The sequence below is a fragment of the Fundulus heteroclitus genome, chromosome 3, assembly GCF_011125445.2.
Source record: "Fundulus heteroclitus isolate FHET01 chromosome 3, MU-UCD_Fhet_4.1, whole genome shotgun sequence".
NCBI lineage: Eukaryota > Metazoa > Chordata > Actinopteri > Cyprinodontiformes > Fundulidae > Fundulus > Fundulus heteroclitus.
Genome location: NC_046363.1, coordinates 16,659,538 through 16,679,067, shown reverse-complemented (window position 1 = coordinate 16,679,067; position 19,530 = coordinate 16,659,538). Strand labels below are relative to the sequence as shown.

General features: G+C 39.7%; 1 protein-coding gene across 7 annotated transcripts in view; it reads left to right on the top strand.

Moving 5' to 3' along the window:
• The window catches only part of LOC105940370 (protein MTSS 1), a 61,460-nt gene that overhangs the window by 10,348 nt on the left and 31,582 nt on the right, over window positions 1–19,530 (top strand). For all 7 annotated transcript variants that reach the window (XM_036130780.1, XM_021308681.2, XM_021308683.2 and 4 more), the window contains one exon: window positions 5,847–5,920. In XM_036130780.1, the coding sequence (XP_035986673.1) occupies window positions 5,847–5,920 (74 nt within the window). The remainder of the gene's footprint in view (window positions 1–5,846; window positions 5,921–19,530) is intronic.

Sequence of the window (19,530 nt, the reverse complement as noted above, 5' to 3'; positions counted from 1 at the left end):
TGAGTCAACATTTGATCCAAGTGTGTAGGGCAAGGGACGCATCTAAACATTGCAGGACTTTTAGGATTTCAGTTTGAGACTGGCATACATACATCAATGAAGAAGCCATTGAAGGGCATGGTGACTCAGGAGGAGTTGCAAACTGAGCCATAGCTCAGGTGGGAGAATCTGTAGACAGGAATCCTATTGGTTGTGCAATCGACAAATCTAGCCTTTATGGAAGAATGGTAACAAGTCAGTCATAATACGTTGAAAATTAAGCTTTGTCAGATGGCACCAAAACTGAACTTCATGGCCTGCATGAAAAACACTAAGGTAGTGTAATTAAACTTAACCCTGAACACAACATACCTATTGCGACACATGGCTGTGGCAGCATCATGCTGTGAGAATGCTTTTCTTCAGCAGGGACGGGAAGCTGATCAGCTTTAAAGCTCGGGTTGTCGGTTTTTCCAGAAGTTTCCCCAAGTCCCTTTCTGAATAACTGTGCAGACGCAAGACCGTCTTACTTTACTCTTCCACTCTTCAGGGGGATCGTGTGGAAAAAATCTCCCAAATCCACTCTGGTCTTATTTCTTTCTTTCTAATGAGGCCTTCCTCTTCTTCTCATCAACATGAATACGGTTCGCTTCTTGTGACTCTCAGCCATGTTCAAAGCATAGAGTGACAGTGAGAGTAGCAGAGCTACAATAAACGGCTAACCACTAAGCTAACTGCTAACCTAGCCGCTATCCTAACCAAATACATAATCAGTTGAAGTGTGCATGCATGCGCAGCAAGCGGAAACTAACAAGGAACGAGTACGCACACTACCCTTACGTGAGTGCGTGTGAATAACTGGCATGTGGGACAACCAATAGATGAGGAACTTGAGGGACAGGCGGAGGTGAGAGCAGGACCAAAACTGACAAATCGCTGCCCTTCGGCACGAAGAGCAGTGATTGGTGGTTAGAGTTTTTACAGACCTGCAGCTCCCACATATATCTTGTGTTGTTGTTCTTTTCACTCTGCATCAATACTCACTGAGCTTGAGCTGCTTTGGAAATAATAGGCAACGATTTTAGTCTCGATGTGCAAAGCTGCAAAAGACATACCCCCAAAAAGACTTGTTGCTGTAATGCCTGCGATAGGTGGCTCTACAAAGTACTGGCTCAGTTGGTCTGAACACACATGCCTTATTGGTTCAAATTTGTACTTGTAATCAAAAGCATGCGTCTGTTTTCTTCCACCTCACACGTTTGAAGGGCCTTCCGTTGCCCTACCGTAGAATCCTAAAGAAATGCATTGAAATGTGTTGTCTCAATTGTGAAAAAGTTCAAAAACTTTAGCTAGGCTAAAACTGTCCTAACAGCCACCTGTATCAGAGCTGAAACTAGGACCTGGAATGTCTGCCTGCCTAACCTGGTATTCATTTATTTGTGAGGAAAAATAAGGAACAAATGTAGCTGTTTGTTCAGCCCCAGCTGAACGAGTCAGATGTGAATGAAATAAATGAAATCATATGACTTTGGCAAGTATTAGCAGAGGTCAGTTATTGTACCGTGATGTTTTGCAGCCAGGTTTTGTAAAAGCAGGCTTTAAACCACTTATCACGCAAATCCACTTTCAGTTAATGATTTAATCTTTGGCGAACGCGATTCGGCTCCCAAGCGCCTGAAAAAATATGATCCATAGAGCGGTGAGTGCAAGTAATGAATAAGTGAAGCCAGATATCAGAGGCTGTTTTGGTACCAGTACGGGGCTTTAAATAGAACGGCATCCATGTGTGCCTGTGCGTATATTTCTTTTTCCATTTGTAGCACACACACACCCCCGTGGTTGTTCTGGTCAGCTCTCCCACAAAACGCCGCTTGTCAAGCAACACAGTGTTAGACCAGTGTGGAAGACTATAAAGGCTAACCCAACCCTTTCAGTGAGTTCCAGCTCCTGAACGATTGCTCCGTGATAACCTGAACCAGTTCCTCCAATCAAACAGAAATCTTTTCTAGCATGTTCAGACAACACAAGCTCAAAATCACCTCAATCATTCTGTTGTAAAAAAAAAGAAAGAAAGAAAGAAATCTTCCAGATAAATGAAATATTCAGGTAACCCTTCAGTCTCATCAGCATTTCACCCTTACCCTAGTCTCATATTTGTTGCTGTGATGGAGATACCTAAATGTGATGTTGATGGAAATTCCCAGCTCGTTCATGGAGGTTTTCTGTTGGCACATGGAGTAACAAGTGTTTGCAAATTACCCACTCAGCCTTTAGAACAAAAGAGCCTGTCTGGATGAACAAACTTTGGAAAAATTCCTGACAATTGTGTTACTTTGCGTGGTATGCATCACATACAAGTGGCCTTGTCTCCCCACTGGGGAGATCAGATATCATGCACGTGCCCTCGTTCAGACTAAGCTCCCTTCATCTTCATACCTGTGGTCGTAATCCTGCACGGTTTGCTGTTTTTTCAAACCAATTATACGTTGATTGCGAAAAAGCAGCCGGTCGCCCACTAGCATAAAGGTACCGCTCTTTCAGGTACCTATACTGGTAGGCATTGTAGCAAGATGGAAAGCAAAAAAAAAGAGACCTAGCACCAGTTGTTCACTGATTTATTTGAATAACCAGACTTGGTTCTCTCTTCTGTCCCTGTGTGTGTTCAGTCTTTTCTCATTTACTAAATAATGGTAGGATGATGGAAAGTTTGCCAATCACTTTAAGCCCTTTTTTTTCAATGCGGGACTCAACAGGGCTGATGCCACAATGATCCCTCCACTGACCTGGAAGTGAGGCAAACTCACTGTAATTACATAGGCATTCTTCACTCAGCAGGGCATGCTCAACCTGTAATTAAAACACGTGTAATACAGTACATGTTGTTCAGTTGGGAAAACATCACTCTTAATGTTTACGATTTTATCTCGACTGAGATGTCCAATGGAGAATAGATGTGTATATTTTTACACTAATTGCTGCTGTTGACAGAAATCCAAACGTATTTATCTCTATACCTTTTTTGTCATGAAAACGGCTCTGGATTTGTATTCGTCGGTTCTCATGTTCATTATTTACAGGCAGCGCTGTGAAAAAGTACTTACTCTCTTACAGATTTCCTAATTTTTTTATTTTTGGTCACACAGGGTCAAACAGGTTGTTGAGATATTTAATACATTTTATTTCTTCTGAGGGTTTTACATTTTTGGTGAGTGTCTCACCAAGATTTCATTATGATTACATAACAACAATAAAGACTCTTCATTCTTGAAAAGTTAGTTTACAGCCCTGCTCCTCTCTCCCATACAGTACATTCACTAAGACTTTGTCAGCAAATTAAAACTTAAACCTTAATCATCAAATTATTACCATCAGAATGAAATTTGATCCGCACAGGACTCAGAACCTGCGAGCCAAGCGCTTTCGGTGTTTCCTCATTTTGAAACAGAACAAATGTCAGATATTGTAACGACTTACCCTGTCCTTGAGCTCCCTTCACCCTCATCAATGACTCCATGTTGTTGCAGGTCTCGTTTCACTGTGGGACTCTCGTGCCATGTCAAATCTTGCATGTTATTTTTTGGATATGGTGTACTAAACAATGGATGACTTATCCACTTGTTGCTTTGGCATCCTTCAGCTTGGACTACAAAATGTATATAAAAAAAATGGCAGATTTGTGAAGTTGGTATCCCAGAAATTCATAACCTTGTTTAGCAGCTGTGCAGCAAATACTGTGAAGTATTCATTCAAATTCCTAACAGAGAAAACTGAAAGTTTTTTTTTTTTTTTAAAGAGATGACCCAAAAAGAACAAATACTGTATATCTACACATCACCTAGACAGACTACATTCAGCTTTTCTGCACTCCTAGAGACTCCTAGCACACAACAAAAGTATTTAAGGGCTAAAGAAGTGGATATTGCGTGATACTGTTTGCCCCCTTAAAATGTTTAGATATTAATATTAAAAACAATATTAAAGATAACCTGAGCAGGTACAAAAAACTGCTTTTTATATAGGCTTTTATCAGGGGCACGAAAAGGAATCCAATTTAACCTGACCCTGTGTGAAAATATAATTTCCTCCTTGTCAAATCATCAATTACCTATGATTAACCACATTCTCTTGGTTAAAGCTCACTCGCCACACCCAGGCCAGATTACGTGAGGTCGGCGAAAAGAGCTCAAAGCACAACACATGATGCCCCTGATGTAAAGAAAGTCAAGAACAGACAAGAAACAAAGACATTGACTGCTATCAGTTTTAAAACCTGTTGCAAAGACACGTCTAATAGGCCGTGGGCCAGAATCAGTAGGATGACTTTTCGTATGAACCGTCAGGGGGCAACTTTCTTCCACCGGGATAAGTTGCTACACATAGCAGTGATCTCAAAACACCAATGTTCCCACGTTTTCACTTGCACATTAATAAGTTATAGCCGATAAAAAAATCTAAACTGTTGCGCTCCGGTCCAAAAGGTCACGTGATTAGATTTTTGCTGCTCAGCCAATCAGATCGCTGTATTGTCAGCTGTGCGAGTTCAACGAGTTCATCATGGCTGCGCCCGTAAAAGGTTGTTTGCATCTGTTTCCAGACGAAGAATGCCCAATAATAGCATTTTCTGGCGCCAGTTGGCACAGATCCTGATGGCAAGGCAAAAGAAATAGCCCAGACCATCCGTCCATCCATCCATTTTCTAACACACTTATCCCTGCTGGGTTCGTGAGAGGTGCCGGTGTCTATCTCCAGCTGTCAATGGGCGAGAGGCGGGGTATAACCTGGACAGGTCGCCAGTCCATCACAGGGCAGAAATAGTCCAGACTTTTACCCAATTTACTGTGATATCACCAAGACCTGCTGCGCTAGGATAGCACAGGCGACAGGTGTCATTGTGCCAAACGACTTATCCATGCCAGAATTTGTATCCCATGTGTCGGGAGAGTGTTTGAAATCAATAAAACTTTTAACCACCAGCTTTGTGAAGTCTAAATATTTCACATTCTAATAAAAATAAATTTATTTTTTAAACTCCTAATACATTGTTCTATTTTTAAAAACGACATATCTCGTTTTCTTAATATGGTTAATATCTATGTGGTTCTTGGTTGAATTAAAATCTTTCAACAATAAGAGGGTAGGAAACATGGTGTCTATGACGGAGCTCTAAGGTAAAAATCAGTCTACTAAAAAGAGCACATTGGCTCAACTTATATCAGACAGTATCCTTAAGACTTTAGTGCAAACTGATCTGTGGACTGATGTGACCAAAGTGGGACTTTCTTTGAAAGGTTCTGTTACATCAACAGCTTACCAGAACCACATCATATTCACAGTCAAGTAGTGTGATGGTCTGGGACAGCTTTGCTTCTTCACAGCCTGGACTACTTGTCGTAATTGATGGAACCATGAGTTCTGCCCTTTAGCAGAGAATCTCCAGCCTTCGGTTTGTGACCTTAAGCTCAAACTCAGTTTAGTTTTTCAGAAGGACGATGATCCAAAGCACACAGAGTCTACCTTTTAATGGCTATAAACAAACCCGAAATGAAGGTCTTGAAGTGGCCTGGTCAGTGTCGGGACATAAACTAGACTGAGATGTTGTGCGTGACCTGAGGCACGCCAATGTCATTTACAAAACAACCAGGCCCAATTCAAGTCCACCTAGTAGCATCTAATTCGGTCCATATTCTGTACAAATCAATCCAGTTAATTTCAGTACAATTTGATTATATAGTCCAACTTGGATCCAAAAACCCTGATCCAGTCCAAATCAGTTCTAAGTCAATGCTTTGACTGAATTGGACAGTCCATTGATTGTCCCTTCTCAGTTCTAGTGTGAGGAAAGTAATGTAATCTGTTCTCTGTCTTAGGGCGACAGCGGTGGCTGTGACCGTCTTCCTGGATGCTTTCCAGAAAGTGGCCGACCTGGCTACCAACTCAAGAGGTAGGATTAGTCTCTGTAACCTAGTCGAGTCCGAGTGTTTGACAGCCGCGTCGCTCTGTTTGTCTTTGCAACTGCATTACGTTGGGCTCCAGCGTTTCACCCCACGCTGTTAGGAATTTCTGCGGACCGTCGGCCGCATTGTGCGGGTAATAAATCCATCAGCGTGCCGTTTGAAGCTCTCGTGTTAGCTTTGTGTTTGACCTCTGCTCACCTTTTTTTCCACTTTCCGTAGCCCAACCCCCCCACCCCCACCTCTGCTACATCTGGCCACTCTGCTGCTCTGTTTTCATTCTGCATGTGTGAGAGTGGGGAAAGTGGGAGAGTAACAGATCTCATCTTTCTCTGGCTTGGACACTTCTAGCCACGCACTGTCCTATTAATAGGAGCTGAAACAGACACACACATTCATTACCTCGATCACAGGAGTGAGAATGATAGAGGAGAGAAAAGGAGTGAGGGGAGGAGAGGGGGGTGGAGGGGGGTGCAGGGAGAGATCCTCCTCTCGCTCTCAGATTCTATCAGTTTTGTGTAAAATAGTCCAGATGAGGTAGCTGAAGAGCATTGCATCACTTTTCCTCTGCCCTTTTTTCACCCTCTCTCCAACACTTGTGGTCTTTATTTAGATTTAAAGCAATGACAGGTTATGAGCTACAGCGTGCAACACTTATGCATGATCGATATTTATCGTCATGTGGCTGTGTGCAGCTGTGTTACACCAAGCGGTCATTGCCAAGTTGTCTGAACTCCTTCAGGTTTCTACTGCACTGTGCATGTCAGTCCTCTACGTGATCTAAATCGATATTTAGTTTGGTTTAAACCCAAAAGGCTTTAGTTTTCTCTTTACTGTGATTTGATGCCTGAGAAAGGTTATGGTTTGATGGCTGTTAATGACCGACCTATTGCGAAAATAGCTCTGTAATTGAGTTACAGGGCCACTTATTCACGTTTGTTAGGATGTTTTTGTGGCATTTATCAAATTCAGGGGCCTCAGAAAGCATTTTAGAGAATATCGAAGAGTCCTAGATGAGCAAGAGGTTAACGTAAAAATGTTATGTTAAAGATATTAGCAATGCGGCTAAGTAAAGACTGTGTGTTAATTGATACCCTTTTTTTTATCTCCTTCTATTTCTTGGTCTGTCGGTGCTCTTTCAAGTCTTGTTGTTGCTGCTCTCATAACCTGGCATGGAAATCAGTGGTTTGGAGCTCAAAGGTGAATGTTTGAAGCGGTAGAGTAAAACAACAGTTTATCTGCCAGCCGTTACAGCAACAAACGTAGCCATAAATGCAACCAGTACACAGGGCGACTGTAATTAAGGTCCTCAATCATGAAGCCGACCTTTCGGCAGCTTTTGTGGATGGTTTTGTGCCGTTGAGATGTTAGCATTGATGGTGCCTTATAAAGATAAACATCTTTCAACTTTATGATGCCTCATTGGAGGAAAGTCTGTTGGTTTCAAAATGAAACCTGTTTGATGAGTCTTTGACAGGCCTGTCATTTAAGCAATCTGAATAATAACTCGTGTAAACATTATTTACATGATACACCACTTTTTATTTTAGGTTTTTAAGAAAATTTTTACGACCTTAATATTTCCAGTCAACCCCAGTGTAAATGTTTGTTACATGACTTGATGCATGTTCCATCTCCACACCAACTGGGATCTATTTTCATCAACAAATACCTCTGGTTCTTTATTTTCAAGGCTCAACCGCAAACTCTTTGGTCCGTTTTGTATGATAATGAACCTCCAGAACACGACATCCTAAAGTCACCTGTTTCACTGGCCGTGAAATGTATGACTTTCAGTTCTGAAGAGCTCTGTTTTGTGGTCCAAACTGCTCTAAAGTACAACATGCATATCCAGACTACTTTTATCAAGACCTTTGGGAAAACTTGAACATGCTGTTTAGAAATAGTTTGAAAAAGCAAAAAAAAAAGCAAAAAAAAAAAGAAATAGTTTGATGTCAATTTTCTTCATTTCTTAATTTTCCCGTTCTTGTTTCACCCAGCTTTTTTCCTTCTTTGTTTTTGTTTATTTCAGCAGTATGTGATGAGTTGCTTAGCATTAACAATTCATCTTTTTTCAAAATGGATTAGATAAGTACAAATACTGGTTGTGTGATCATTTCTCTAGAGAAGGTCTGAGCAAACTTTTCAACTTTTAATCCCTTTTAAAGTTTTCAATATATATATATATATATATATATATATATATATATATATATATATATATATATATATATATATATATATATATATATATATATATATATATATATATATATATATATGTTTGTGCAGTCAATTTGAGAGAGTCAAACAAACCCAAAACCTTTAAAGGAAGGCGGGAATGTGGGAGAACAGCCTTTAGATAAATGGTGACTCTTTATTTTAACCTTCTTTACAGTATCCGTCTTGTTGATGGACATTTTGCTCCTAATGTTTTTTTTAAGAACTACATATATTTCAACATATGCCTGCACATTGACACAAACCAGGGAAGTTTAGGGAAACGTAAAATTAATTTTAATGTTCAAATACAGTGTCTCTCCCTTAAGCTTCCACGCCCCTGTTAAAAAGGCAGGTTTTTCCAACATTAAAAACCAGACCTTGATAAATTGTTTCAAGATATTTCCCACCAATAATGTGTCACATATCCAGTAGAATTTAACTGAAGAGCAAAGAAATCGGTGAGGAATTTTTTTTTAAATATGTAAAAGCTGCCATAACATAAGTGTGCCTCTAATCAAATCAAAACTTAGCTGTGGCAACCTTTGCACTGAATTTAAGTTCAGCATTAAGTTTTCATACCTGCCATCGGTTATTATAAGTCTTAATCACCAAAAATAAAATGCAACCTCTCCTAGTGGGATTTTCTGACATTTACCCCGTTGGATCTTTTAGACAAAGTGCAGAGTAACCAAGAAAGATTTATAGGAGCTCATTGTACAAAGGTAACAGTAAGAAAAAGAAGGCAAAACAATCCACATCGTTTTATTTGTACCATGAAATAGTAAACATATGTCAATATATGCAGAAAATGTGGGGTTACATAAAAACATTTCTTTAAAGTTGATTAAAAGAAAGGCTCCCAAAAGGCATGGGGAACTCCTGTAATAAAGAACGTCTTCTTTATTCCCCATGTTTCTGGATTTAGAAGCAAAACAGAAACTTTTTTTATTGCGCATAAAACAACCAAGCCGCCCTAAAATCTCCCAAAACCTTGTGGATGTATGTATTATGGTCTCATCAGAGCAAGCTTAAATTAAGGGTTAGAAGTTAAGTAAAGTTTGGAACAAAAACAACCCCACTCACCGCTAAGTGAACCCCATTTCCTCAGTAAAACACGGATGAATCGTTGTAATCTGGGGTTCCTTTTGTTCAGATTAGTTTTTTTTGTTTTGTCAAGGTGGATGATATTATAAACGCATCAAAATACAAGTGATTTCTGATCCAAGAGTTTCAGGTTTGAAGATAGAGGGGTTTCGTCTGTCAGCATCACAGTGAGTCCAAGCATACATCCAAGTCTTGGGATGATGCTGTGGACAATCTGATACATTTGGAGAACGATTGCCAGAGGATGCTGAGAGAGTCCTGCCCAAAACACTGAGTGCTAAACAAAATTCACGAGGTGCTTCAACAAAATAGTTTAAGGGTGTTTTGCAGCTCTTTAATTTTTTATTATATATAGTTCCCTTTAAAATAATGTTTGTCATTTCCTAAATGAAAACACTTTTAACAGGAGTTCTTTTTGTTTCCACTTCCTATGGATAAATAGAGTTTTAAATTAATTAAATCTGCATTTATTCTGGGTGTAAATAGACAGCAGGTTAACCTATTTAAGCAGTGTGACATTTGTTCTAAAAGGTCTGATTGTTTGATTTGATTTTAAACTCACGTGCAAACTTTACTGAATTAACATGGCTCAAAACATGTTAAGTTTAGAGGTTTACTAATACATCGGGCACAATGAAACAATGCCTCTCCCTGTCTAAGGGACAGAAAAACCAGGAGGGTTTCTAAATTTGTCCTGATGAAGTTTTGCCTGTCATAATGTCTGATTTGACTCAGGTAATAAACGCTTCCCTTCTGTCAGGTGTTTTCCCCCAGTTTCTAAAAACAGCAATTATCAAACCCCTGTTGGAAAAAGAGCAATTTAGGCAAATTACTACTCCAGAACTACAGGCCCATCTCAAACCTCCCCTTTATCAGTAATGGTATTGAAAAAGCTGTGTTTCAACAATTAAACACCTTCTTAACAATGACCAGCCGCTTTGACAGGTTTGTCAGGTTTCCGTACTCACCACAGTACAGAGACCGCCCTTATCAAGGTGTTTAATGACATCCATATAAATGCAGATTGTGGAAGAACAACAGTGCTGGTATTATTGGACCTCAGTGCAGCATTTGATACTGTCGAACACTCTATTCTGTTAGAACGCCTGGAGAACTGGGTCGACCTTTCTGGTACAGCACTCAACTGGTTTAAATCCTATTAAAAGGACAAGGACTTTTTGTGTCAGTAGGTAACTTTACATCAGATATCACAATAATCACACATGGGGTTCCCCAGGGGCCTATCCTGGGTCCCCTCCTATTCAATATCTACATGCTCCCTCTTGCTCAGGTCATTAAAAACAACATTAGCTACCATAACTATGCAGACGACACACAGCTCTACATCACCATGTCACCCATTCAAGCACTGAGTAAATGCTTAGAAGAAATCCATGCATGGATGTGCCAAAATGTTCTCCACTTGAATAAAAATAAAACTGAAGTAATTATTTATGAACCAATAGAGAAGTGATCAAAAGTTAGCACACAGCTTCAGTTACTTCAGATAGTAACCACTGATCAAGCCCAAAATCTGTACTGATGGACTCTTACCCGACCCTCCAAAAGCATCTAAAGACTATTACAAAATAGGCCCTCTGTCTTCTGAAGAACATTTCCAAGATTAAAGGACTAATGTCTGATCCAGAACGCTGCTGCCTGCGTCCTCACTAAGACTAAGAAAGTAGAGCACATAACCCCAGTTCTAAAGTCCTTACACTGGCTCCCTGTATCTCAGAAAATAGACTTTACTGAATGGCTTAGCACCTAAATACATCACAGACTTGTTATCAGTGTATCAACCCTCCAGACCACTCAGGTCTTCTGGCTCAAATCTACTCTGCTTACTAGAACCAAACATGGAGAATCAGCATTCAGTTTCTATGCTCCATGTAAGTTATCTGAAACAAACTTCCAGAAAACTGTAAAAGTGCTGAAAGCCTGAGTTCCTTTTAAATCAAGGTTAAAAAAAATTGTTTAGGATTGCCTTTAACTGTTCCAGTTAAACTGTTCACTGAAACATCATTAGTTTGTTTGTAGTCCAACAGTTTTTTTTAATCCATAATATTTGCTTTTAGTTTCCATTTTCCCATGTTTTATTTTGTTTCCATTTTTCTACATTTTATTCCAAATTGCTTTTATTCCGTTTTTATTTTCCTATGTTTTAATCATGTAAAGCACTATGCGATGTCCTTGTACTGTGAAATGTGCTATTCAAATAAATTTGTCTTGCCTTGATAGACAACTGAATCTGTCTTGGCAACATAAATGTGCCTCTTCAAAAAAGACAAAGTGATTTATTTTCCAACTGAAGGCGCTATGGTTTAATGGCATTGTTAGACATGCACTGCAATAGAGAGACCTTAGCTGCTTCCAAGTTACCTGTCCCGTCTGGAGAGGTATGGAGTTAATGTTGGGTTTCTTCTTCTACATAACCAGGAAAAAAGAAAATATGGAGGAAATGCATGTATTTCCAGGCTAATCCCTGTCCCGTTGTCTACATGATAACTTTGAAAATCTAACCTCAGTCAGTATTTGCTTTAGTGATCGATTCACTCCTGATTAGTTTTTTTTTTTTTGTTTGTTTTTTTTTGCAGATTCCATATTTAAATGCTGGCCGTCTCAAAAATAATGGGCTATATTTTCATATTGATATTTTGTTTTTAGCTTGTTACACATGCAGTTATGCAGCTAAAAGCATTTATTTTAGGTAATGTAACACCTTTATTTTTTCTTATAACATTCTTGCTGCATGAACTTCATTGTATTCAAACTGGATTTTCCCTTTCATGTTCTGGGTACATGGGCTTCAAAGACATTTGAAACCAGTTGCTGAGTTGAACATCTCTTTTTCTCTTTTCTTTTTAACAAAACTCGTCTATATATTTCCTTCGGTTTTCCCTTTGCTCCTAAAACTTGAAGCTTGTTGGTGCAAAACAGGACAAAGATCCATTGAATCCACGAAAAAGATAACAGGGACATGAGAACATGACAAACGAACAGCTTCAGACGGAAATAATCCTCTCTTGTTTCATCAAGCATCGGTTCATTTTCTGTGTGAATCCCCTTCTTTCTTCTGTTCTCCATCGAGTTACAGACGCGTCATAGTTTCCTTCAGTGTATAATAGCATTATGTCTGTTTCTGTGTATCTGTTGTCTGTTTTTTACTTAATTTTCGGAGTACTTAGTTTTCGCAGTCCCTGGATGCGTATCTACAAAACAAATCTGTAGTATTGAGGTCAACATGAGACCTTGAATTCAGCAGAAGTAAATCTACTGACAGCCAAGGAGCAAAAGAGAGGAAAAAAGCACTGTTAAAGGCAGCATCATATAATTTATAATGCCTTCCTTTTCACTTTGAAATCATTCAGTTGTGGTCTAGATAAAGTGAAACTACAGTGCATTGGTCTTATTCCTCGTTAATTTCCCCCCACGTTCCCCCTCTTTGCCCCTGTTCTAAAGTGTGTCTGAGAGCAACCCATTTTGGTGCTGTCTCTTTAAATGCAAATGAGGCACTTCACACTTTTCTGCTCTCCTAGAGAGTCCAAGTACACAACAAACTGTATTTGAGGGCTAAAAAAGTGGATTTTGCATGACATGTCCCCCTTTAATGGTGACACTTTAATTACACAAAAATAAATAAAGTCAGCAAAAATAAATAACAGTATTTATTTTTGCTGACTTTTTTGAAGGCTGTGGGGTTGTACCCCTCACTTTTCAGAATTGAATACAATTGCTGCAAATCATATCCTTTTCCATCCACTTTAGTGCCTTATTGATAATAAACTGTAGTCTATAAAAGATAGTAACAAGATCATTATATCTGTTAGTCCAGCTGTTAAATGTCGAAGCTCACATTCCCGTTCACACACAGACTGCTCAGATTTTCTCACACTGCCTGAACGATGATAGTTTATTAACGGTCATAAAAACAAGCCCGGTGTCACATGTGGGTTGGCAGCCATTAGAAAACTGCCTCTACATGAACTTTTGCGCGTGTTTGTGTGCATGCAGAGAATATATGCTTGCTTGAATCCACGTGTCTCTGTGGTGGTATTAATCCCAGTGGCTCTTTTTGCAGCTGCACCGATGACTCTCTTTAGACAAGTCTGAGTTTGCAGCAATGAAATATACACCTGCCACACAGCCAGCATGTAGAAGCACGCTGGGTCTGCTCAGATCGAAGACAGCATTCAGGACACAGGAGTTTCTTGAACGGCTTCGTTACCTACCATCAATGTGTGAGATTTTCTATCTCATTAAAAATCTGGCATTTTTAGTTGTTTGTTGGTACATGGAGTGTCAGAGGATGAGGGACTGGGACTCCAGTAGTGACACATAAAGCCATAATTTGATCCAGATGTTTAATACGAGTCTGTATAATGGGCAATAAACTATGGGCTACAATGATATTCTCACTGTATGATAACCTTAAAAAAATACTCTGACAACGATATATGGCATCATGTTTTTGCTTTAATGTATGCCATAAATAAAAAAGCATACATGTTTTTATAGCATCGTTATACATAGTCTTTGCCAAAAATACACAATTAAACGTCTTTAGGAGTGTCAGGAGGTTATTGTGCAGACTGTTGTTCTGTTTGGTTGTGGTTGGCTTTATAGAGTAACAAATATCAAGCTGATATTAGTTGCCAGCCTGTAGTTTCCACACTTGGAAATATGTCTGAACATCCATATATGTCTGTCTGATAAGCCGGGGAGTTGGTTATTGACTTTTCCTCCGCCAGCTGCTTTGATAAAAGTCCGAACATCGACGGACCCACTCTCCGTCGTTCACCGTCAAAATACGGAACAAGTCCAATTTTCTCTTCCATTCCTGTCCATCGGTCTCTGGCCAGGTCAACTGCAATCGTAGCAAGCAGGAAAATAAACGTCAACAACCTCCTGTCAAAGTTAAACCTCCAGTGAATGTTTTCACCAAATTCATTAAATAAGTGGCAATCTTTGGTTTATTTCTTACCTGCCAGATCTCTTCTACATGTAAACCAATTTCTGTAACACCTTTCCGACCTCTACAAACTCAAAACACTGCATCTATGCCTTGCCAGGTGGCAGCTGCTCCCATCAGCAGCCAAAGGATTTGACATTTGTGTCTTTTTTAAATGTTGGTGAATACAAATGTAAATGTATGATTTACAGTTCACTTAAGTAGAACAGCTGTGAGACCATGATACCTTCACCAAGTGCCTGTGGGCGTCATGATGGCAGGAACTTGCATTAGGGCACACTTGTTAATGAAGCGCCTGTTGCGGTGGCTTTATTGCAATCTTCTAGAAGATTTGTGCTTAAACTAAGGCACAGTTTGAAGACGGGTTGTCTTGGTCCAGGCTCTCTGAGTATTGATAAAATCATCTGATAATTTGGTGAGGGCTTCTGGGTATTGACGAGTCTGGAGGGCAAGAAATTAGATGTCGGCGCAAGTGAAGAAGGCTGTGAGAAGGGTCTGAATTTAAAAATGACTTTCTTTTAAAAACAATAAAAGAAAAGTGGAACACACCAAAACCGTAGATAATAAAAAGCAGGTGATACTGTTACTCCCTTAAGTACTTCCCCGGGGGAAAGGGGTCGTAAATAACGGATGTCTTTAAAGATTTATCTTCCAAACATCTAGTAATGTACCTGGTGCCTCTCCTGGTTTCTGGGCATAGTTGTTCGTCACATCTGGAATGCATTATCCATGCCTCTTTATCGCTCTGCTTTAGGTTACTTTATTTACACACCAAGAGTCTTCCTTATGATTCAGTGTACTTATTGTCCTTAATGCTGATCAGACGTTTTACTAATACAAAACTGAAGGCAAAAAAGTTAGATTAATGTGTGCTATTAAAGAGAGGCTCTGTTGAAAACTAGACTTTCCAGGGAGTTTGAGTTCTAACTAGGTTTTTGTTATTTCTGTAAGCACAGTCGGTGTGGTAAACCGTAGACAGAGCACCATAGATCTCTATGAGGGGAAAAAACTGGCCCTTTTTCTTCTCCGGCGCTCCCAGTTCATGCTCGGCCTCTGTTACAGAGCAGCTATAGAGTCTGAACTAACTCACTGTCTCAACTCTCTATGTGAGACTGCTCTGTTCTCTCTTTTTTCCACTTTCAGCCCAAGACTAGCCGTAAGCCGTAGCTCTGTACAGTTCCTGGCTTCTGTCCAGGCCAGGCTAACATCCTGCCCCCTAGACGAGCTCCTCAGCTTTCAGGCAACACACCTCTGCTACTGTTTACTAAGAACCTTTATCCTGGGCGTATCGCAGATCATTGCAGCCAGCAAGTTGACCGTTTCAGAGGTTAAGTGCCCATCTTGTAAACCAATGAGTGCACTTGAATAAGTACTGCCGGCTTTAGTAGACTAATTGCAGAAAAAATATTTGCTGGACCAGAATCTTCCAAGACAACTCATACCAGAAAGAATATTACGTATTCATACTTGATGGATCAGCAGCCCAGTGGTATTTATTAAATGGTCAAGTGTTTTTCCAAATGAATTAGTAGCAAAGACGTCGCGACATTGTGGGTAAGTTAGAGGTGTCGTGTTTATGGCAAGAACATTTCTCTCTTTGTCCGACTCACAAACCCAGCGAATCCTCTTGTTCCTTATGTACGTGTGTGTTTGCAGGTGTCAGCACTGTTTGCTCTCCTGTTTTTTGTTTAAACATAAACCTGGTTGGACGAGTGTACTCCTGATCAGCTGACACACATGCAAAGCTGAATTCAAAACACATTTTCTCTGGCAAATGAACTTCAGTCTTGTGTCTCTCGGTGGCTGAGATTCAACATCCCCAGCGTTGCATAACAACGCCTGGCAAGAAGTTGGCTACTAGTTTCTCTTTCTTTCTTATAAAATGAACATCTAACTCACAGCACAAGCGAAAGAGTAAGACTTAGAGATGGAGCGACTAATTGATCACTCATATCTTAATAGTAAGTATTGTGTATGTATGAAACCAAACATGATCTGATGGGGTTTTCCTTTGGTGTCAGTCATCAAATCAAATGCAGCAACGACTGGTAAGCCACAATATGAGTGGGTAAATAAGAAGGGCTGCAAATAATTAGCTTTAAAATGACCCACAAAAACGTTCACGTGCATTTGGGTTGATTGGAGACCCGACGTTATCAGGCTGGTTGATAATGTCTGTATTTGTAATGCGCACCTGTTGACCTCAGCGTGTTTCCCCACCAGAGATTTGTTCTCTGTTGCAACATTTCCTGATAACATCTCTGCTGTGTGTGTTTGTGTGTTCCTGGTAAAATGAGGACAGCCCTGACTCTTCTGCTATGTGGACAAGTTTTATTTAAACACACAAGTTTTGGACGTGTGTGTGTAGGTGTTATCTAATATATCGTTTGCATCCATCTTCTGGGTGTGTGCGCACTAATTTGTTTAGTGTCTACATGGGTGTCCCTGTGTGATAAACTTTCCGGTTTCTCTTTTTAGTGGCGGGGGTCCAGCTGAGCGACCAGACTATGGTCCAAAAAAGAGAGACATAATTTCATTAACAGATGAACCTGGTGACCTACAGTGACGTGGCACTGGAGATTTTTGTTTACCCTTGTACTGTGAGGCAGAGATGATCACAAGCACATTTTTCCATGTCAAAGGCAAAGGTCAAGTCCAATGCAAGTGTCCAGTCCGCTCATTACACTGCATTGTTGCAGATTATGAATTTACTTAACACGTAAGCATTTATCTTTTTTTCAGACTATTTCAGAATGGTTACTGTTAGTAAATGTGGATTAACACCTGGTAATGGTGGATTTCTGAATGACTCAAGAGGAAGTGCTTTTATTTTGACGAGCCAGTGAAAATAAATGATCAACTATTTTACTGTATAATTTACTATACTGAGTTTTGAGGCTGTTCTTCTTAATCTGAGTCGGGGGATTTGCAGAATTATCAGAAAATCCTAGATTTGCATTTTAAGTATTTTGTGAAGTGAAGTCATGTTCCATGTTTCAAGGCATATGAATTGCAAAACAAAGCACAAGATGCAGTTTAGAGATGGAGATGGTTGAATCCTTGTATAAATGTTACAGGAAGTGCTTTTATTTTGAAGCATCAGTCAAGTAACACAACTTTAGGTTAATGCTCTATATTCATATATTCTGATCATTCTAGTTTTAGTTGAGTCATAGGTGTGGTATGTATTTTAATGGGTTTTTTTATGTGGTTTACAACAACAGATTGTTGTAAACCACAGTAGCCGACGGTCCGTGATCCTCCATGGCTATTTCACACCCTAATGTCTTGCATACTTTGAGACCGCAACTCCATTTAAAGTCTTACCTCTTTGTTTGTGCATCTCAAATGTAAGACTCGTACTCAACCATCCCCTGTCAACTCCTCGTCTATATTCTAGTGTTAGAAACATTATGGCACATATTCCATATATTTGTTTCTGCCTCTGTGCATGTAATGAGATCTTTGTAAATTAAGAGAACAACTATTTTTAAGCGTTAAACCTCTCACAAATGCTGCTTAAATGTTCAGTGACATAATAAGTCTATTATGTTGCTGCTTGAGAAGGTTGATTGAGCTTGGTTACTTCCAGTCATTGGATAGATACTCCATAAACTGCTGCATGAATGAAGCGTTCGTGTGCCGCGCGTGTGATCAGCCATGAAGATGGATCTGAGCCGACGTCGGGTTGAAAGAAGTGCCTTCACCAAGCCCACACACACACACACACGAGCACAAAAACACGCAAAGCCTCTGACGTACACATGGTGGATGTAATCTGGTGGTCATTATTGCAAACAAGGCAGTGTTGTGTTGCACTGACAAACAGCTCAGTCTGTGTAGCGTGGCTCTGGTTTAAATTATCACCCAGTATCACACAGACCAGAGACCTCTCAGCCTCACTGTGGGGGAAAGAGAGGTCACAGGCCTGCTCGCATAGTGAGTGCAAAAGTCCTGTTTGGTTTTCTGTAAGTGGTAACAAAAGTTTCTCATTTCTTTCATACCTCTGTTCACCGTCTCTCAGAGGGTTTTCCAGTTTGCTCTAGCATTACATAATAAAAGAGCACATAATGCCCTTTTTAAAGTTTCATTGTTTTTCTACAATCAGAGTCACTAATTCTTGTTCCCTCCTATATATTAATCTGGCTATTTTTTTTAAGTTTTGTGATACTGCAACGCTTTGCTGTTATATTCAATTAATTGTTTTACCTGCAGTTATTTACCCCGTCCTCGTCGCCTTGTTCTTGGCATCATGCATCATTACCCGGTGTTTGCAGACAAAGTCAGCAAGGTGCGTGTGTTCATAACAGCATTGTGTAACTTGTTTGTGTGATGAGTAACAGATGTGGTTTTGATGATAGGTTATTTTTTTGTTTGTTTTTTTTTATTTTTTTTATCTCGTCAGACCAGGTTGGGGAATAGACAATAAGTTAAGCTGTTTTCAAGTTGAAATGGTTATATTTTAAGTGTAAATGTTTTTATATACAAAAAAACTACTGGGTTGTTATTGTTAAATCGTGCCTGTAGATCAATATCGAATACATTTGTGAAGAATTTGTTCTTTGGGAATACCATGCCAGATTGACTTTATTACTTTGGTAATTAGGACAGAATTACACCGTAGCTTGTTTATATGTGATTCTAATGGGATTTTCCATTAAGCTTCTTCTTCTTTTTGTTTTTATAGCAAGTTCTTACAAGGTTGTAATTATCTTTAAGTAGTCTCCTCTCCACCATTCTGACTTGAATTACCTGTTCTTTCATGGTTTCTAATCTTTGGCATTGTAAAGCCAAGTTTTCTGTTTTTATGTCGTGGTGCTTTTATCTCAATGAGGTTAAGATCTGTGGTTTCCTTCTTGATGATTGTTGAATCCAACATCATTTTACTTGAAAATCCTACCGCACACATGTTTCCAAAAGCATGGCTGCTCCTCCGTCTGAACTTTTGAGTGTAGTCTGTTGTACAAGCGTGACTCAGACTCCAGTTTATTCAGACTTTGCAATGAAAACATAAACGTCTGTCCTCTTCACTGTGAATGATTGACTGTGGCAATCAGACTTTTCGCACGTCCCAGCCAAATGCTCGCAGTGGAAACTGTTCAGTCTGAGGCACCATAAATAACAACGGCGTACCAGAATAACCAGCCAATTTAGTTCATTGCTAGAGGTCTTTGTCAATTCTTTGTGTCTGTGTTTAGAATGTGTGTCACAGCAAAAAAAAAAGGGAAGATTAGTTAGGAAAGTGGGGCACCAAAGCTCAGAAAAGAGCAAGAAAGGTCTCGGGGGTAATCTATTCTTTTA